The sequence below is a fragment of the Artibeus jamaicensis genome, unplaced genomic scaffold (assembly GCF_021234435.1).
Source record: "Artibeus jamaicensis isolate MK-2021 breed Jamaican fruit bat unplaced genomic scaffold, CSHL_Jam_final scaffold_474, whole genome shotgun sequence".
NCBI classification, from domain to species: Eukaryota; Metazoa; Chordata; class Mammalia; order Chiroptera; family Phyllostomidae; genus Artibeus; species Artibeus jamaicensis.
Genome location: NW_026522046.1, coordinates 4,544,021 through 4,565,747, shown reverse-complemented (window position 1 = coordinate 4,565,747; position 21,727 = coordinate 4,544,021). Strand labels below are relative to the sequence as shown.

Below are 21,727 nucleotides of genomic sequence, written 5' to 3'. Positions count from 1 at the left end.
CGTGCAAGAACTAGCTAGGCAACTGTTGCTGCAAGCTGTGTAAAGAGAATGTGTTAATTCTTACACAGGTCAAGAAAGGGGGGTGGAGCAAGATGGATAATTTACCTTGTGTTGGGCACTTTCCATACACATCTCTTAGTAAGTCTCAAAACAGCAGTGGGAGGTGGGACTGTTACTGCCATTTGTGGATGAAAAGATTCTGAGAGCAAAAATAACTTGCTCAAATTCATAAAGCAGTGTCAGAGCTGATCTGTGTCAGAGCTGAGGGGCTGGGCACGCTTGGCGTGGGCAGATGCAGCCCTGTGGCTCTGCAACCCCACCTCACTTTCCTAGCAACCTGCCCCTTCCTGCTGCTAGCTGGTTTCTCATTGAGACATTTTAGCAGCAGTAAGCCATCATGCTTAAGAGAAATTAAACACTGTTGTTTCCCCAACCCCATGCTGGGACATTACACCTACTAGAAGTCAGCCACGGTGTGAGAGAGAATGAAACCAGAGTGGCAGAGCTCCCCTGGGACACAGCAGTGCCAGGAGCACAAAGAGTGGGGGCCAGCATGATGGAGGTGGGGGCGGCAGCACGCTCTTAACAGCCAAGCTGCTCCCAGCTTCTGAAAGCTCCCATGGCCTTCACACCCTGGGTGGCCCTGACCAAATTGTTCTCCTCCCACTTGTCAGCCTCAGGGTGGACAGGCTGATTAGCAGCCCCCCCCCCCCCCCCCAGGCTTTGTTTCTCTTTAGAGCAGGGGTGAGGGGAGAAGGTGGGAGGGAGTTCTTTGCTGGCTCTGCCATCTTCCCCACATGGCTCCGCTTTAGGAATGTTTTTGAAATGGTGTATTCTCAGTCTAGCTTAGGTTCCAGAAACCTTCCTCTGGCTCTCTTCTCTTGGCAATTGGTGCGTTTTCATCCAAAGCCCCTCCCAGATGTACCTGGAAGGTATGAGCTCTGTCGATTCCTTCCCAGTGCCCAAAAGAGAAGTTGAATGATGGGTTTGTCTGAAGGATAACAATATGAATAAACAAGTGGTCAAGTTTATCCTGTTGATCAGTCACTTTTCTGCAACAGGTCCTCAAAAAGGACACAGGACCAGGGAAGAGGGAGTTGAGTTGAAAACATTCTGGGGAACTGGGACAGAAAGAGAATAATAAATAATGGATACCATTTTAAAAAAGTATTTATTTATTTTTTAGAGAGAGGGGAAGGGAGGGAGAAAGAGAGGGAGAGAAATATTGATGTCAGAGAAAAACATACATCGGTTGCCTCTTGCACATGGCCCGACTGAGAATTGAACCAGTGACTACTCACCTTGTAACTGGGGACCAAACCTGCAACCTAGGCATGTGCCTTGATGGGGAATCGAATAGGAGACCCCTCTCCTTACAGGCTGATGCTCAACAAACTGAGCCACATCGGTCAGGGCCTAGTACCATTTTTAAGTGTCCTATCTAAGTGTTACACACTTTGCAAAAAATTATTTCATTTAATCTATCTGCAAATTTCAAGGTCTTTTGTTGTTATTGTTCTTAACTTTAGATCACAGATGAAAAATTGAAGCTCAGACAGGTGAAACATTGTTGGCTGGCAGCAGGGGTAGGGATCTAACCTAAAACCATGTAAATACAGGGTCATGGCTCTTAAACTTGACCCTGTCAGGAGGAAATTAAGCTTCAAAGGGTAGAAACTATGTTTTCTCACCTTTATATTTTCTATAGTGCCCAGCACAGCGCCTAGATGTTCAAGATGACTTGAATATGAAGGTGGGGGAGGTCTTGCATGCATTTATTTATCCAGCCCTTATTTATTGAGTGCCTATTATGTGTCAGATACTTTTCTGGGCCCTTGTGGGAAAATGCAGTGAACAAAAATATTCTAGTGGGAAATATAGACAAATAAGTAAGTTATATAGTGTGACAGATGGTGAGAAGTACTAGGAAGAAAATAAGGCAGAGCCGGAAGATAGAGAAGGTGATATTCACTTAGAAAATAATTTGAGCCAACACTTGAAGGAAGTGAGAAAATGAATAATATGGAAGTCTGTGGGAGGCACATTCTAGGAAGAGGCAAAAGCAAGTGCAAAGGTGCTGAGGTTAGAGGGACCTTGGCTTGTTTGACAACATCAAGGGGCTAATATGGCTGGAAGGAAATGAGAGAAGGAAAGTAGCAAGAGATGGGGTCTGAGCATAGGGAGGAGGTGCAGATTGTAATGACTTTGACTTTTATTCTGAGCAGGTGGTGGGGGAAACCATTAGAGGTTGTTGAGCAGAGCAGTAAAATGATCTGACTTAAGTTTTAATGGATTGCTCAGGATGAGTGTGAAGACTAGACTTTAAAAGTCAAGAGCAGAAACAGGGAGCCTAGTTAAAAGACTAGAGCGATAATCTGGACAAAATACAGTGATGACTCAGGGTGGTAGCACTGCCAGGGATGAAATGCGGCTAGATTTTGGATGTATTTTAAAGGTAGAAATGACAGGGTTTGCAGATCGATTGGATGTGGGATGTGATGAAAAGAGAAAAGTCAATGATGGCTCCATAGTATTAGGTTGAATAACTTGAAAAATGGAGTTTTCACTTACTGAAATGGGAAGACTGCTGGTAAAACCAGCTTTTATAGACGAAGATCAAGGAACTCAGCCTAGTGTATGTTAAGTCTGAAATGCTTATTTGATTTTTAAACCAGGAGGGAAACCAGGAGAGTGTGGTAGCCTGAAAACCAAGTGCAGAAAGTGGAGGAGGATTTGACCAACCATGTCCAGTGTTGCTGAGTAAAATGGCTATTGAGTTTAGTAGCCACATGGAGATCCTTGGCTATATAGACTAACGGTGTCAGTGGAGTGGTAAGGGGCTACATGCTGACCGCAGAGCTTTCAAGAACATTGGAAGAAGAGAAATTGGAGGCAGTGAGTATAGACAAATCTTTTACACAGCTTTGCTATAAAGGGCAGGAAAGAAATGAGGTGGTAGCTGAATGTGGAAGTGGAAACAAGAGAAAATTTTTATTATAGGAGAAATGTGTATATGTTTACTAGAAAAATCAAATATATAGAAGAAAACTGATGTGAAGGAAATAGAGATAGAAATAGATAGATGATTGATAGATAGATAGATAGATAGATAGATAGATAGATAGATAGATAGAGAGAGAGAGAGAAGTGTTGCTGAAGCGATCCCTGTCAAGAGACCAAAAGAAGATGGAATTCAGTACACAGTGAAGGGACTAGAATTAAGAGCATGAAGATTTCATTTTTAGTTACAGGAGGAAATGTATGTGAGTGGGTGAAAATCTTGTGGAAGATCTCTTCTGTTTCCAGGTTCCCAGTGAAGTAAAAAACACAGTGATCAACTGAAAACAAGGGGGGTGTGTGAGAGATTTGAAAAGAGAGAAAGCATGATGTAGTCTTCTAGGAGAGTGAAAGGCTGAATGGACTTGGGAAATGTATAATTCCAGGTAACCAATGGTTTACTTGAGAAAGAAGAAAATATGTTAAGAAACAAGTTCTTCAAAGTGACTAAACTTCCAAAAGAAAACCAAATTATAGAAAGGCTTGAAATGGAAATGTTCTTACCTCATGTAATTGATATTGTTTGAGGCTTCCACTCTCATTAAATTCAGACAAGACATCCTTTATCTTCTTGGGAGAATCTGTAGAGACACAGTCCACATGTGAAACACTGGCGAAGAGCTAATGGGAGATGGGCCAAGTAAATTCTCTGTGTCTAACCTTTGCTGTGATGGAACAGCCCCTCACTCCCAGGATCATATGGGTATGTGTCACTCTTCTACTCTTCCCTCTCCTTTCCCTTTTTCCAGTACATTCTCTCTCTTGCTGTATGAAGTAACTTACAAAAACACAAATCTACTCAGGTCATGACCCTGCTCAAAACCCTTCGATGGTTCTCAGGTTCTCTAGGATAAAGGCTAACCCTCTTATCTCAATATATAGATACTTGGTCATCTGACCTAGTCTGTTTCTTAACCCTAACCTTAGCCTTCCATTCACCTCACTTTTCAGCCACATCAAACCACGTTTCCAGAAATCCCTGAATAAATCATGTACTTTTCATGCTGTTTCTTCCCTGTTTTGTAAACTTCACTCAATTCTCAGTGCCCAGCTCAAATATCAGCTTCTCTGTAAAGTCTTCTTTTACCAGTTAATCAGTCATTCCCTCCCTTGGAGTCTCATGTGACTTGTACATAACCATAACAGCATTTGTCAGATAGTGTTATTATTACCTTGTCTACCTTGCCCATATCCTAGCTTAGTTCTACATTGATAACTGCAATACGCTAGAACGTCTTTGTCTAAGATATCAAAAACATCTGAACAAAAAATTTTAAACATTTATATTTTTCTTAAATAGGATGAGTGGGCATTAAGCTGTGTGAGACTCTGTCCTTGGTGCTGAAACAGAGACTAAGAAGATTCCAGAAAAATAACGGTTTAGGAAATTCTGCTTTCCGTAAAAAATAAATTAGAAACTACTGGAGAAAACGGTGGATTCTTTGGTGGGGGTCAGGCTTATAAAGCAATTAAGAGTCCAGAAAAGAGGGTCTCTGATCATTATTAGAAACACATCCTGAGTGCATCAGTGTTGATACCAACACTCTAGACATTGAAGAAAACCAGGCTTTCTGAGTTCTCCCTGTTTCATAGTATTCTGGATAATTGAGGGCTTTTTAAGTTTCATTAATGCCACCATTTAAACATGTGAGCAAAGGGCAATGCCATTAAAAGCTGACACAGTGTTCTTTGGTGTTCAGGTTCTTTGTAGAGGGGACTATGGTCTCTTAGGCCCATGTGAAGTGCACGTGCTCATGGGTTGGGCTGTTCTCCATGGCACTGCTGACTTGGATCCAATCAAGCACAAGTTATAATCATTTCAAGATTGAGACGTATTGAAATGCCACAGGAAAATGCTGCTGATGCCTAAAAATGGACACTTCTTTCTGAAATTCAAAACAGATGTTGAAAAACTAATAGTTCAGTGAGATCCAGGCAGCAGATGCCATCAATTTGGGCTGTTTCCATTCAATTCACAAAACAGTATGGAGAATAAGATGCTGTGAGGTGTTCATGAATTAGTTGAGGAGATGATCTGAACCACTGTGGTAATTAATAATAGCCTGCCTTTATTGGAGACCTTTACTGCATATTCTCATATAGTATCCCCTACCATTCCATTAAAATTTGGTAAAATTGTCTTCAATTTACTGATGAAAAATCTGAAAATCAGGAAAAAAATGAGTGACTTGTCAGGGGATTGACTGTGGGAGTGGGGTTGGAATGGGTGGAGGAAGGCAAGGGGGGAAAATTGGGACAACTGTAATAGAATAACAAAAAAATCTTTAAAAAGCCAATATTACTTTCCCTTAAGCATTATTCATTATTTCTTTTCAAACATTTGCCAACACAAGGAAAAGCGTAATTAATGCTATAGCAATAATATGAAGCTCTAGGAAGCCTGGGCTAGAAGGGGTAAAAGAAGTGGGGAGGGAGTCAAATTAGGGTGGGAGTGGTGTTGGGGCGGAGCCTGGGGATACCCCTTGAAGAAGTTATCATTTGAGCTGGGCTGTAAAGAATGCATAAGGTTTTGAAAGACAAACATAAAATGAAGAGGGCATTTTCCGAAGGAGCAGGGTGGACAAATGTGGAGTTGGGTACCGCAGAACATTTGGGAAAAGTGAAAACCAGAAAGTAGTTTGCGGCCAGATTTGTGGGGGACAGATTTGAATGCCAAGTTAAGATGATTAATTTGAAATTGTTAAAAAATTTTGGGTAGTGGAGTAACATAACTCGGTCTCTGTTTTCTAAAGGTCACTCTGGCAGTCAAATGGAAGAGTTTAGAACAAGAACTCAGTTAACGCAGAACACAAATTATATTCAAATTATTCTATAAGTAGCTTAGTTGTTTTTTTAAAGCCATTATTTTTAGAATCTATTTTAGTGGGCGATTTTCAGCTCAGCCAGAGTGGCCAAACTGAAAAAAAAAAAAAGCACATTTTGGAACAGGAGGCCTCCTGGTGTGGCTTCTGCAAGAACAGTGTAGAGCAGCATTCTGATTGAGAACCAAGAGAGTAATTTCATTTGAATTTATACTCTTTTGATTATTGTCACATTTTGGAGATTTCACAGTTCATCCTAACAGAGATCCTTTGGTTCTAAATGCTATTGATCTAATCTCACTTTATATTTAAATGTATACTATATATCTATATGTAGATATACATTGATATGTATAGATTGTACACACCCCAACACATACATGTATATATGTATACATACACACATCATACACACATATTCATCACATGTTAACATTCAAGTAAACAGGTTTTAAAAAGAAAAACTAAGAAGTATTTATTTTATTTTATTTAATTTTTTACAAGTTTTATTTATTTATCTTTAGAGGGGAGGGGAAGGACAGAGGGAGAGAAATATCAATGTATGGTTGCCTCTTGTGCATTCCCTGCTGGGAACTGGCCTGCAGCCCAGCCATGTGCCCTGACTGGGAGTTGAACTGTGATTGTGTGGTTCGCAGGCCCGTGCTCAATCCACTGAGCTACACCAGCCAGGGCATGAGTATTTATTTTAAAATTTCTGGTTAGTATCTTAAAACTAAATAGCAAACAATGCAAGAAATTACTGGCTCTTAGATTTCCCTGAGGGGTCTTCCTCACTCCACATTTACTTGTTCTTTTATGAGCTCACAGCACCAAGGCCTTTCCCTTTTGAAAAAGAGAGACAATCTAATTCTCAAATATGATACCCATTACTTTCTCCTCAGATGTTCTTTGATACGTTACCACAGTGGCTGGTGTAGAGTGGATTGAGTGCTGGCCTGTGAATCAAAGGTTGCTGGTTTGATTCCCAGTCAGGGCACATGTCTGGATGTGGGCCAGGTCTCCCATAGGTGGCACTCGAGAGGCAACCACACATTGATATTTCTCTTTTTCTCCCTCCCTTTCCCTCTCTAAAAATAAATAAATAAAATATTAAAAAATAAAATGTCCTCATTAAAAATGATCTTTAGAGAGAGAGGAAGAGTTGGGGGAGAGAGGGAGAAGGGGGCAAGAGAGAGAGAATGAGAGAGAAAAACAGTTTGTTGTTCCACCCATCCATGCACTCCTTGGTTGGTTGTGGCCTGATGTGGGATCAAACCTACTACCTCAGTGTATCAGGATGAAGTTCTAATCAACTGAGCCACCAGCCAGGGCCTCAGAGTTTTCTTCTCAACAGATTCCTGGATTGGGTTTCTTTCTCCTGGGGAGTAAGTGGGCACTGCTCCATTTCGTTCCATCTTAATGAGGGGTTTCTTCTGAACATTGCCTGATCCTACCTCGGGCACCATCTCTGGGCCCAGTAGCTCAAGCTCAGCAGAGAACTCCCAGTCAAAGCCTGTATTACAAGACCAACACCAGACTCAGAGGAGATCAAGCTCTGTTTCTAAATGTCCACCATCCTTTGCCAACAATTCCTACTTTGTTGAGTGGTAGACATTATCTTAGTCACCTGATATATTTTATTTAAATGTCCATAATGACTTTCTAGTGTAATAATTATCCCTATTTAGAGAAGAAGAAATTGAGGTTTGTGGAATTTAAACAACTCTTTTTTGAAGGGCACACAGCAAATGAGTGGGTGACTCTGATTTTTAACATACCTAACAATGTGACACAGGTGCTGGATTCACTGGGTACATGAACACTGGGAAACGAGAAAAATAAGGCCCTTCCTTTATGACAGTGGCTCTCAAACCTGGCTGCATGTTATAACACACCGAAACTAGGTCTCATCCAGACCAGCGAAGTCAGCCTCTTTGGGGAACCCAGGAATCAGCATACTTGGAAGCATCCCATGGGTACCAAAGTACAGTCCAGACTCACAACTGCTGTTCGATGGATGGGTTTTTATTAGGAGACATGAAGAATGCCTTAAGTGGCTGAACATATTGGATAATTCTGTAAAAGGAAAAATTGTTTTTCACTCCGCTAAATCTAAAACCATGAGTGGCAGACATTCCCTGTTGTTTAGGTAGATAACACTAAAAAACTCCACTCAACAGATAGGTCAACCTACTCAGATGCTTGGCAAGGTGGGGATATGTTTTCCATTAGCCCAGACCTGCAGGACCATCAGCATGCGTTTTTAGCTCAAATCAGAGGTGTAGAAGGCTTTTCTCTGTGATCAAGGTCACTGGTGGTAACAAACACCCAAGGAAGTTTCAATACAAAATCGTCTCTTTATGCTTTATGTGCCAAGAATTCTGGGACCTTAACCAAGTACTTGTTCTTAGTGTTCAAGCAAATTCAAAGCCCTTTTAAGGAGAAAACTTGGCCCTACTCACAGGCACCTTTGCTGCCACATTTGTGTGGGACAGGGATGCCCTCTGTCTGAACACGCAGACAAATCAGGAGCTTTGGTGCTTATAGCTCATGTGCTGCCGACACTAGAACCCAAAGTTTATGGACCATCTTCCAGTTAAGAACACTGAATATTTGTAGTGGTCCTAGTTGGACCACTACACTGTGAAATAACTATAAATTAACATTTTCAAAAAGTGAATCTGAAAACCTACAGATGACAATGAAATTCTAAGGTACTCTGATAACTCTGCATTCCTCAAAGTTCCCTGAGAGCCTCTCAAACCATAACATGCACATGAATTGCCTAGGGATCAGGTTTAGAGCAGATTCTGATTCACGGTCTAGGTCAGGGCCTGAGATTCTGCACTTCAAATGAGAACCTAGGTAACATCAATTATGTCCAATAGGTCTATGGACCTCCCTTTTGATGAGCAGACTTTAAGTAACATTCCTGTATATCTGAGGCTGACTAGTAAGGCTTGCCTGTGAAAACACAGGAAAAACAACAACAAAGAATAAAAAATAAACAAACATGATGATGAGTTTAGAGGAACACATTTTACAGATTGAGAAGACCATAAATGACTCTCAGCCCATGGAGGGAGAGACACAGAGGGAGGGGGAAGGAAAGTTGGCACATGAGGAAAAACAAATGACTAGACTTTCCTTTTTCTGATGAAGGTTGAGATGTATAGGTTTCCTAAATATTCCAGGGAGTCAAGAACACAGTGAAATGCACAAAAGCAAGAAGGAAGATTTTCAGGGGTCCTGGAAAGACGGAGATGCCAGACCCAAGAGCGCTGCATCAGCAGGCCCACCTTTTCATCCAGGATGAATGGGGCCCCAGAGCAGAATATGAGGAGCATGTGTGAGAAGATCCAGCTTCCTAGGCATTGATACATTCTTCCAGTTACACTTCTTTCCCAGTTCACTGTTTCTCCCCAGCTTGTAGCCCATTGCCTGGCATAAAATTGATGTTCCATAAAGATTTATGGAATAAATGAGGGCTAGAAAAGGGATGGGTCTTGCCATTCTTGTCCTATTTGCCCAGGGGCGTAGAGAGAAAAGGTAGACCAGCAGCTGTCAACCTTGGTGGCATGTTGGAATTCCTGAGGCACTTTAAACACTACCAATGTTAGAGTCCGATGCCTACAGATTATGATGAAATGGTCCAAGGGTGCAGCTTTGTATAAGGTGTAGGCGGGGCATCAGAAGTGTTCAAAGCCTCCCAGGTATCTCCAATGTGCCATTTAAGGTTGAGGACCACTGAGACTCACTGAATTAACAACTGGCAGAAAACCTGTGGAAGTGCTGGCTTTGCCACAGTATTGTATGGAGAATAAGAGAAAAAGACTTCACACTGAAGCAAAGGGAATTTTGGGCAATATTAGAAAACCCTCTTTAGGATACTAAGATTTTCTGATTTATGATAAATCATCTGAATGGCTGGTATGACTTGTTTGTATAAGTAAAATTTGTATTGTTAGCTTGTAAAATTTCCCACTCTCCAAATAATTTGGCCTCATGAATCATATTTCAAGTGAAGGTGGAGGAATGGATCAGACAACTGGTATTTTCTTGTAATTAAAAGTGTGGTCCTTGGACCAGCAGCATCAGCATCACTTCAGAGCTTGTTAGAGATGCAGAGTCTCAGAACTACCCCAGACCTGCTGATTCAGAAACTGTACTTTAACAAGGTCTCTGGGAGATTTGTGGGCATGTTCACATTTGACAGCCATTGCTCCGCAGAAGTCTCTCCCTGTGCATAGAGCCATGGACAGAGGTCCAGTCATCACTAATGGAAAGAATGCCAGTTGTGTTGAAAGAGATGTGGAGCAGGGCCCTTTATGGGTCCAGAACCCCATGGACATTTGACTAAGTTGTATCATCTGGCCAATTCAATAGCAAGTTTTCAAGGAAGCTTACTTATAGCCTTCCATTGTTCTATAAATCAGTCCTAAACATTCTCTCTGATGCCCATATTAACATTGACAGGTCTGAATTTGGAGCTATAAATTACATACATTTTGAAGTCAGAAACTTTGCCTTGCTTTGATATGATTTGAATGAAATAAATTTCTGAATAGCACAATTTACTGATTCATTCAGTAAATTGAATTTAAAATGATTCAATTGAATGAATCATTTACTGATTCATTCTTTTAAAATGCATGTTAAAATGTTGCTTTATTGTAATTGAATTGATATGTATATATATATATGTATATATATATATATACATATTTTAACCAATATATGGTTGAAGATTAAGCTCCAGTGGGTACTGGTTTGTTTAATTTGTTGAAACTAAATTAAAGCAAGTTGGATCTGACCTGGAATTGAGAATTTTGGTTCTAACTCTTATTCTGAGTGACCTTGGGTGAGTCATTGAGGTCTTCTGGACTCAGTGTTCTCACGTGTAAAGTGAATAGGAGTTGGATATAATAGTGTCTAAGATGTCTCCCAGATTTAAAATATCCACAAAATTAAGCAACTACTAGCAGATGCAGCAAATGTTTGGTTTAATTTCTTAGAGAATTAAAAATCCAAATTGACGATTTACCTTTTTTTTCTGAATAAGCTAGTAGTTCCTGTTTTTGATAAATTATTTTAAAAACTGGGACTGTAACCTCTCCACCCAAATATCAGGATTAGAAGGACAAGAAGCCAATTATATCTCTGAAGATGTTAGGAGCTGGGTCAGTAGGAGGAATCCCCACGTGCTCATGTCCCTTGAGGTTGAAAAGCAACCTCTTTAAACACAGAATAGTCACAGGGATGTACAGTACAGCATAGGGAATATAGTCAATAATATTCCAGTAACTGTATGGTGTCAGATGAGTATAAGACTTATCAGGATGATCACTTAGTAAGTTATAAAATGTCTAATCACTGGGGTGTATACCTGAAACTAATATAATATTATATCTCAACTCTAATTGAAAAAATAAACATGATTACAAAAAGAAACTAAATACTGGAAAGGTTAATGAAGGTCATTTAATCAACAGACATCTGATGCTCTAATCTTCTCTGTAGCGTCTCAGCCAACACTGCCCACGCAGTTCTAGGGGAAAAAAATTCAGTTGCTTTGAAGTCACTTCTGCTTCATATTGGGAAGTTTTGACCATTAAGAACCAGTGCATTTCTTAATTTAAACTAAAGTCTTTCTTTAAATGATTTCCTCTTGTTAGTCCCAGGGCTGCTTCTCGAAGCGATTTAAAATTAGCTTAACACCTCCTCCCCACAATAGCACTGTAGCTATTTTAATAAAATTAACCTGCTTTCGCCTTTCCCTGGGTCTGCTCTTCTCCCGCACATACGCATGGTATTTTCAGCCATCCCAGGCTGTGAGGCCCCTCACTATTCTGGTGGCACTGCTCACAATAGTTACGGTTTGTTCCTGTCCATGGTAAACTGTGGTCCCGGGAATGAATTCAGTTCTCTAGAGAGGTCTGATCAGGGCAGGAGAGAATGTGAATATCAGTTTATTTTACCAGGCACAATGAGTCTATTAATATTGATGCATTCTAAGATCACAATCAGTGGTTTGGTTAAATAAAATAATGTATACCAACTAAAAAAATCTCTGCAAACACTAAAAACCGTACTTCTGAAAAGTACAGCACGGTATGGGAACACACGATATAGCCTACTGTGTGTCAGCTGGTCCCAACAGCTGGCTGTCATCAGCCTTTCCCCCCCGCCCCCCCTGGCCCGCCATGTGAGTCGTTTTCTCGAGACTCGGAGTCCTTTCCTTTACTACACTGAATCTGGGCCAGGCCCAGCACTGCTTTGGCCAATGTAATGTGGAGAGAGTTCCACTTAGAGCCTCTGAGCCAAGGTGTTAAAAAGGCCTGGCACCTGCCGCTTTTATGCCCACGGAGCCCAGAGCCACATGTAAGAAATCCTAGATACCCTGGTGGAAAGAGAAGCCAACATGGAGAGGTCCCAGCAGATGAGAAAGCCCCGGCAGGGAAAGCCCCTCTGTGGGACCACTGAGGCGCCAGATGTGAGTGAAGAGCCATGCTGGACTACATGAGGCATCCCACCCCAACCCCAAACCCTGTGGAGCTGAGGCTAGTCATTCCTCCTGTGCCCTGTTTAGATTCACGGGAGAAAACAAAATGGCTGCTTTAACCTACTTAGTTTTGAAGTTGTATTGATGCAGCAATAGATACCTGAAGCATTTTGTTAGGGTGAAGAAGACAGCATACAAATAGCCTAAAATATATACTTTTTACATAATATTAGTGGTTATCACTAGAGATAGGATTACAGGAAGCTTTCTTTAAGTTTTATATTTTGGTTTTTCAAAATTTTTACACTTACTTTTATTTTATAACAAAAATTTTCTTAGTATCATATTATCTTTTTTTTTAAAAGATTTTATTTATTTATCTTTAGAGGGGAAGGGAAGGAGAGAGGGAGAGAAACATCAATGTACGGTTGCCTTTCATGCGTCCCCTGCTGGGAACCGGCCTGCAGGGAACCTGTCTACAACCCCAGTATGTGCCCTGACTGGGAATCGAACCGTGATCGTCTGGTTCGCAGGCCTGCGCTCAATCCACTGAGCTACACCAGCCAGGGCTCATATTATCTTTTTTGACTACTGATTCCCATTAAGCTTATCCCCAATTATATACATAGGTATATACATATATGTGTGTATGTATATATACATGTAAAATAAATATATATGTCTCCAAGGGCAGTTTAACATGGCTTCTCCTGTGATAAAAGACCACCAAAGAAAGTACATTGTTTCTGCTATATAAACAGAACACACCAAGAGTAACTTGTTTTCAAATTCTTGGGCTCTCCTTCCTGGTAAACCCTCCAGGGAAAGTTATCAATTCTCAGGCTGTCCACTTCAGTTATTCCTGTTCATGTGGTTATGGAAGAGCAGTTGCTATGGCAATGCAATCTGACCGAATACCAGAATGTGTCTAAAATTGGTGTAAGTGCCTTTTTCAGGGTTTCCTCTGAGATTAATCATTTTCCAGGAACTGTTAGAACAATGGTGTCAAAACACCTCCTCTAGTCCTAGGACATGGACAGAATGAGGAAGGGTCAGAGAAGGACAAAGCCAGTGGTGCAAAGACCACACCACAAAGGAGCCATTCCTACCACATACTCTGGTTTCTTTTCACCCCCTTCCTTCTCAATGGCTTTGCCACCTTTGGGCCCCTTGGTCCCTTACCTACCTTAACCTGGTACTCTTGTTCACTAGTTGTCTTGCTGGGTTTTCTCTTTGTGTCTCCTACTAACTCTCTTCCCTTTTCTGATGCCCAGTAGTAGGCATATCCTAAATCAAGATCACCATCCTCTCAGTTCTTTCCTCGCTTTCTTGCTCTCTGAAATGTCCTTATTCTTACTTTTTTCTTTCCTTGCTGTCTCCACACATGGATTCCTGAGTCTAACCCTTCATGCCCATCTCCCTTACCGCCTACATTCCTGGGGCCCACAGGACTTCCCACTCAGAAAGCAGAATCTCTCAGGATAGGGTCCTACTTACCTTCCACTTCCTTCCCTGACTCCCCCCATGCCACCCACCAACCTGGACTCTACAGGTCCCCAGCCTTGGAACTGCTTGCAGTTCCTGAAAGCTACCTTGATGACTTTCTCACCTCGCTACCTTATCCAAGTCACGTCCTCTGCCTGGAACGTCCTCCCCATCTTCCCTCCTACCAATGTTACTGGAATCTAGAAGCAGCCCCCTCTGCTGGGCTAGATCTCCTCCTTTATGCTCCCCGCTCCTCAGCACCTATCACATTGATCATTGTTTGAGTCCTGTCTGTTGCTCCCCACTGGGCTGTGAGCTCTCTATAGCAGGATTTTCTCACTCATTGCTGGCTCTCTGGAGCCTGATACATATGAATGCATAAGTGGACATCTGTCATCATCATCTCAAAATCAACATTACCAAACCATCCTCACCAGCCCTGCATCCTAATGTTGCCATTTCCCACAGATTCACAGGCTTTGAGGTGTCTTTGTTGGCTTCCTTTTGTTCCATAAGTTTTGATGACACTTCCACTGCAATTTTCCACAAATTAGCATTTGTTCCTCGCCACATTCATCATCTTAGTTCTGTTCCTCAGCTAGACTAGACTTCACCCAAAGGCTGCTGCCAGACCTCCCTGAACTGGCAGTTTCCTCAACCAGGCCACCCTGCATACAGCCGCCAAATTCACGGCTCTCAGTTTTGCCACCTTGGTCAACAGGCCACGCCTTGACATGCAGGGCCAGGGCTGCCTGCTGTCCCCATCTCTCTTATGTCCTCCTCCCCACCCCCTGCTTCCCCTCTCCACCTAGCCCAGAAGTTCTTACTATCCCCACATGTGCCTCCCTTTGTGTCCTTCTACCTCTGCCTCCATTGTCTCTACCCCTCTCCTCCCACTATTGACTAGTCACATTTAAAATGTCTTTCCTTCATAGAATTCACCCAGTGAAACCGTTTGTTATGGGTTAAGTTATATCTACTACAATTTATATGTCAAAGGCTTAATACCTAGTACCTTAGAATGTGACCTTATTTGGAAGTTGTGTCATCGCAAATGTAGAAGTTAAAATGAGGTCACCCTTTGGCAGGGTGAGTCCATTCCAATATGACTGTGTTCATATAAAAAGGAAGATTTGTATTTTCTTTTTTTATAAGACTATTTATTTTTAGAGAGAGGAAGTGAGAGAGAAAAACATCAATGTGTGGTTGCCTCTCTTGTGTCCCCTACTGGGGACCTGGCCTGCAACCCAGGCAAGTGTCCTAGACTGGAAATTGAACCAGCGACCTCTTGGTTCGCAGGCCGGCACTCACTCCACTGAGCCACACCAGCCAGAGTGTTGAACACTAAGACACACATACAGGGAAAATGCCGTGTGAAGGGACAAAAGGAGAAGACAGCCAAGGAGATGGGCCTGGAGCCGATCCTCCCTCACAGCCTTCAGAAGAAACCAATCGTGCCTACACCTAGATTTTGGACTTCTAGCCTCCAGAACTGTGAGACACTTTCTGTTGTCCTAAGCCACCCATATTGTAGTACTTTGTCACAGTAGCCCAGAAAACTAATACACCTTCCCAATTTTTGCTGACTTTCAATTCCCTCCTCATATATGCCCTCGGTTGAGGCACCTCAGCTAGAGTCCTTGCTCACTGCCTTAAATCCGTTCTCTGCTAGTGTCGGGAGCACATTTCTGACTCCATGACGAGCGTCTGATGCCTAAAGGGTAAGCCTTTCCTTTGTGCTTCTTTTTCATCCCTGAGAGGGCCTGGTACTTTGCTGATCTATAGAGCAGACGGAATTAAATGGAGTTTACCCTGGAGGGCCACACCTTGCTCCTTGTCTGTATATTACCAAGTTTCTCTAAACCCATTGAGGTAAGACAAGAGGCCATGGGCTCCAGGGCACTAGGAGAGAGACTGGCCAGTAACTTTCAGAACTCCTATTGACCTTGGGGAGCACATGGGCTGGGAACCACAGGGAGAGATCATCTAGTCCAACTCTGTCATTTTGCAGAAGAGGATGCTGAGGCCCCGGATGGTTAAAAGCTGTCAAATCACAAAGAGCAAGAGCCAGAGCAGACATCGAGCCTGATCCTCTGACTCCCAGACCGGTGATATGGACTGGGGTGTCTGCCTTGTGGGAAGGGGGCAGGTTGCCCAATGTGCTTCAGAAGATGACCCAGGCAAGCTCTGTAGGGCAGGTCAGCATGCTGCAGATCTAGTGATTTGCAAAAGCACAATTATCGTGAAGGGAGAGGTGATTTAGAACAAAGGGGAAAGACCAGCAGTGCAGGTGAGAGCTCTGAAGACAGAAGGTAAAAAAGTGGTGCCAACACACAATCATGATGGTCACTCTGTGTGTACAGAGTGAAGCAGTCAGCTGCTGTTCTGCCACAGCCCGGGGAAATTCCTGTCACCAGTCAGGACTGGGAGATGCCTAAGGGGGGTGGGGGGCAATGGGGGTGGACAGCCGGATGCCAGCACGTGAATGTGGGTGTAGCCGCCACTGTGTCTTGATGCACTGCAATTGTTTCTGGGTGTAATGAATGAAACCAAGAGCCCCACTCAAAAAAGCCCAGACTTTTTCAGAACAAAGTCAAGAAACAGACATGCATCAGAATTCTGTATCTTACTCAGAAAAGAGGTGAGTCCAAACAGAGTGTATGTTAGAGTACGTGCTTAACATTGTGACCATGCAGACTGCAGCCCTTCAGAATTATGCTCTGAAGAGGCTCTGATGACCTGAGGATATATTTACAATAGTACGTCGGGTGGAAAATGCAGGCTTACAAGAAAAGGCAGATTTAGGAACTGAGCCCTGGGGAGCAATGAGCACAGAAGGGGTGTGTCCAAAATGTGCACAGAGTTTGGCTATGATTTTTTTCAACCTACTCTTTATTTTTGTCCTGTATATTCCCTATATCTATGCCGAGAATGTATTACTTATAGACTGTGAAGATCATTGTTTTTATGTTTAAGACATTAATTCTGTGTTTTTAAGAAAAATATAAGCTGCCATAAATGGGTGGCTCAGTTGGTTGGGGCATCAGCCATACACCAAAATGTTGTGGGTTCGACCCCTGGTTGGGGTGCATATGGGAGGCAACTGATGGTGTTTCTGTCTCACATCAATGTTTCCCTTTCTCCCTCTCTGTCTCTCTCTCACTCCCCCCACCTTCTACTCTCTAAAGAAATCAATAAATATATCCTCAGGAGAGGATAAAAAATTAAAAGAATAGAAAATATAAGCCTTCAGGTGTGACTTGATTCTCTGTGGTCTTCTGCTCTGCTCTCCAGAAATGTCCTCCCTAACCAGGGAGAAATCCCACCCCAGATGGGTCAATTAATTCACTCACATTCCAAATATTTCTGGAGTTGGTCAAATTCTTCAGGAGTGAGGGACACCCAGCGTTCTTCACTCATCTTGAAGCTGGATACGAACACTTGAGGCTGAGGATGGAGTTTTGCTCACCAGGGTGAAACTGTGGCCCAGCCCAGGGCCCGGCTCATTGCAGGTATGTGATAGACAAGCCCTTCGGGAGATGCCTCGGGGATCCAAGTGTCTATGGAGGCGGTGGGCACCTCCCAGCAGGTGAGTGAAGGCCTCTGTTATTCCTCAGGGAACATCCTATCTATAGTCAAGGCAAATTTGGAAATCCTTGCTTGTCCTGGGAAGAAATAGAAAAGACATGGTGAATAAGGGTGTTTGAACATGCAAGCCATCTTTTCTTATTAAAAAAATCTCCAAATTTTCTTGGCTGAAAGGTTTTAGGAGGTAATGGTTCTCAAGGGAAGGATGCTTCCTCAGGGAAGTCTGAAGAGGACACAGAGACCAGACCAGCAGGACTCCAGACGAGTGGCTGGACTGGGGTGGGGCTGGGTGGCCTGTGAAAGTAGGTGGCCATACTTTTAAGCTCTGGGAAATTTTAAAATATCTCCCACAGAAGGTGGTAGTAGAGACAACTCAGGACATCCTCAAGGCATGAAAATGCCTCAGGCTATTGTGTACTGTACTTGTGTAAGTACAAGTACAGTAGCCTGTGTGGGTGATATGAAAGGTGAGCCACTCTCTCCTCCGCTGACTTCTAAATTCCACCATTGAACTTCCTCTGGTGAGTCACTCTGGAAATTCAAATACCCCCAAGGCTGGCTAACATCCTAGTGACTGAAGCAGTTCTCTTTCCTCTCAGAACTACAAAAAAAAAAAAAGCAATCAGAGGGCAGGCTTGTGGGCACCAGTGCAGAAGATCCTGAGGGAGTAGAGGGGGAGGGATTCAGACAAACACTTTTCTTTGAGCCCCTCCTAGCTCCATGGCTCCTGCCATCAGTCACCGAATCAGTTTAGTGGGTTGGGAGATTGTGATGGGCCAGGCCAGCACTTAATAGCATGAAATAGATGAGGAAAGAATGGAATGGAATGAAATGGAGTTGAAGGTAAGAGTTCACCTCCTTTCAGTTACATACACATGTGTATAATAATCATAATGTAAAATGCATTTATTGTTCTGAGTTGAGGTTAAAAATGTTGAAAAGACACTAACCTAATAGGAGGACAAATTAAAGACTGATATTACCAAAGAACAAACCCAGTTTCAGTAAGAGAGGACCCATTATGGAGAGTCAGACTTCAAGGCAAGTCTGGGGAGCCTGGAGCGTATGAGGAACAGCGGAGGGGCTGGAGACCAATTTGTACAGTTTTCTGGAGGAGTGAACCTGCAAGGCTAAACTACAGCTGAGGGAAGATGTTGGCAGGAGATTTGGGCTATGCAGAGAAGACCTTCCACCAATCAGAGCTCTCCAACAGTAGGTGGGAAAGCATGACAAGGGATTGAGATGCCTGCATCCCCTTGAGCACCTAAGTCCTAGTTTCTGTCTTTAAAAAGTCCAGTTCTCTCCAGAATCCACTGACCAGCTGGATTCTGCTTCTTGGCACCTGCTCTTACCAAAGTCCCCAGCTCCCTAATTGTCAAATCCAATCAGCTCCTTGTAGGCCTTTCTTCCTTCATTTGCTCTCTCTGCCAACCTTGCCATGGCAGAAAATAGCCCTTGTGAGCCTCTTATCTTTCTGAGTGTTCCTCCTCAGTCTCTTTCTGCCTCTTCTTTTCCATCATTAAATACTAGGTGTTTCCAGAATACCATCACGAGCCTTCTTCTGCCTCTACATCACCTCCTTGAAAGCTCTTACCCTCCTCCACAGATTCAATGACTCCCTGGCATGCTGCTTGGGTCCTGCATGCTTTCCCCACTCCCATCTGAATTTACAATAGTCACCATGACTCCTATGTTTCAATGCACTCCAAACCGGCACTTTCCCAGGCCTCCAGCCTGCTTCTTGTCTGCATTCTGGTTGTGCCCTGAGAGGAGCCAGGACTCAGCTGGAGCAGGTCCCCCTTTCTTTCCTGCCAAACCACTGGCACCAGTCCCAGAGTGTGACTGTCCGCTGTGTGTTCCCTCCTCTCCATCACACTGGCAGGTTCATTAACTCAGATCCCCATCTTTTTTCTCCTGGTCTCTGGCAACAGCCTCCTCCTGGTCTTCCTGCCTTGAGTTTTGCTCTCCTCCCCTTGGCAGGCTCTAAATTGCCAACCAGATCATATCTCTCTGGGTAATAAAACTCTTTAGTGGTTTCTATTGCCTATACAATAAAATGTAATCATCTTTTCATGATACACAGAGCTCTTTATGATCTGATTGTTGTTTCAGTCCAAAATTGAGGAGTGACCTTTAAAAATGTGTTCCATCATACCAGGGAACTTAACATCACAACTGGTATTACCACTGCCACTGAACACTTGTTTTACACTGTGTTCTATGCTTTACATATGTTATCTCATGTGGTCCTCATGACAACTATGTACAGTAGCACCACCTTCCCTATTTTTAGATGAGAAAAATGAGGCAAAGGGTTTAGTGGATACGGTGAGGAGAAAGAAAGACCCCCCAGTGCTTTTGTGTGAGAATACCTTTCTGATGTATCATTCTGCAGACTTTCAGAAGCTCAGGGCACTAAGAGGGCCCAGAGACACAGGACATGATGGAACACCGTGGAACTCAAAATCAGAAGGCAGGCGACTGGAATCCTGGCTGTGACTCTTACAGCTATTTAACTTTAGACATTTTTTTTTTGCTTCTTAAACCTTGGCTTCTTTATCTCAAAAATGAAAATTCTAATACAAATTTCACTGAGTTAGTGTTAGAGTTAACTGAGTTAATATATGCAAAAAATCCTACCCCCAAACCCCACCCAGCAAAATGCCTATCACACAGTGGGCACTCAATAAGTAATGACTGCTATTATCCTGTTGCAAACCCAGTACAGCATTATGACTTAAACAACCAGTTGAAAAGCAGTGGGGTACAAAGTCTCTGTGTTGTGCCAAAGATTTCTGAACTTGATCTTATCCTGCTCCAAGTTGTGGTAATTTAGTGAAGACTCATCAAACTTTTATCCACTAGTTTAACATCCAACTGATGATGCTTGCCAGGATTAATTATTATGATGATAGCAAATTCCTAATTCCATTGTTCCCTTTATATTTATTAGTTGGGATTCTACTGCTAGAGAGAGTTTTTTCTTCTTTATTTTTTATATCAATTAAAATATTTTAATTTATACTACAAAAACTGCAGTTGAATACTGGTTGAATAGACCAGTTGAAGTTGATAGCAATCAAATCAAGATGTTAATTGGGAACAATAAACATTATACACATGGGAGATAGCCGATATACTAAAAATATCCAAATCAATAAAGTTATTGGTGAAAATGAAAATTGCATCTTTTATGTAACAGAGAAAACTAAATAGATTTTTTTGCCAACCCAATAATTAGCACCCAAGCAGTAAGAGTAGTGGCGCAGATATGTGCAGGGGAGTATGGGCCATCTAATGTGTCGGGAGCAGGCACAGGGAAGAGGGAAAAGGTTCCTGAAGGAACTGAGGAGGGGTCACAAGATAAAAAGATATGTGTTGCAGTAACTCAACAAATGTTCACATTATTATCACTTGTGTTCTACTGTAGCTCGGTGTTCAACTTCCTGGTGAATGGAGCTGCACCATTCTTTATTTCTGTCAGGGAAGGTGAGGGGCTTGCAGTGCTGCCTGGCTCTGTAAATGGCACCTGCTGACCAGGCTCTCACACGAAGGCCCCCTCCAGTTCTCTGGCCTTTGATAGAGACAACAGCTACCATACAAGAGGGCTTGCTCCTGCCATCTCCCGCATTTTCCTTTCAGCATCCTGCCCTATCGCTCCTGTCTTAGATCCTCTTGACAGAATGAACAGTCATTTTATTACCACCCCTGAACATCTTTTCTGACAGAAAAAGAATGTAATAGGGTTTTCTAAATAACACTCAGATTAGATATTGTCAGGCCTGGATGGAAGAAGAGTGTTTTCTGTCCCTGCAGCTATTCCACTCTCCACAATACTTGCAGCTCCTTGGGCCTCAGTTTCCTTGACTATAAAATGAGGGGGTGGGAATAATGGCTCCTGACTTATTTTTTAGCTCTGCAATTTCATATACTGGATCAAACTCTATTTGTTCTGAACAGATGTCAGCATGGAAATCTCAAGTCAGGAGGAAGACGGCAAATTCAATGGGTATTGAATTGCACCCCAGGTCTCTATTCATTTGAATGAATCAGCCATAGCCAATTATGCAGGAACAAACACCTCTTCATCTCCTCTTTGCTCTCATAAAAACATTAATTCATGAATATGGCATCAGATTGGGGGAGTTTATTTGTATGCCTCTGATGATTTATAACAAAATCATAATGAGCATATTTTTAAAAGATAAGAATGACTAAAAGCTAGAGAGATTAAAAAACCCACTCTTGCCAGACTTGTGAGGAGTCACATCTT

The 21,727-nt window shown here is 42.6% G+C and overlaps 1 protein-coding gene across 7 annotated transcripts in view; it reads right to left on the bottom strand.

Annotated features, from left to right (window-relative positions):
• Positions 1 to 21,727, bottom strand: part of DGKG (diacylglycerol kinase gamma) — a 184,309-nt gene that overhangs the window by 134,990 nt on the left and 27,592 nt on the right. For 6 of the 7 annotated variants that reach the window (XR_005080209.2, XR_008390203.1, XM_037129676.2 and 3 more), the window contains exons 2-3: positions 17,220 to 17,531; positions 3,562 to 3,638 (exon numbers count right to left, since the gene is read on the bottom strand). Coding sequence is in view for 4 of the 7 variants with exons in the window: in XM_037129676.2 (XP_036985571.2) it covers positions 3,562 to 3,638; positions 17,220 to 17,286 (144 nt within the window). In the remaining 3 variants the exon portion in view is untranslated. Of the gene's footprint in view, positions 1 to 3,561; positions 3,639 to 15,811; positions 15,890 to 17,219; positions 17,532 to 21,727 lie in introns of those variants that run through there. The other variant, XM_053657908.1, reaches the window with a different exon arrangement.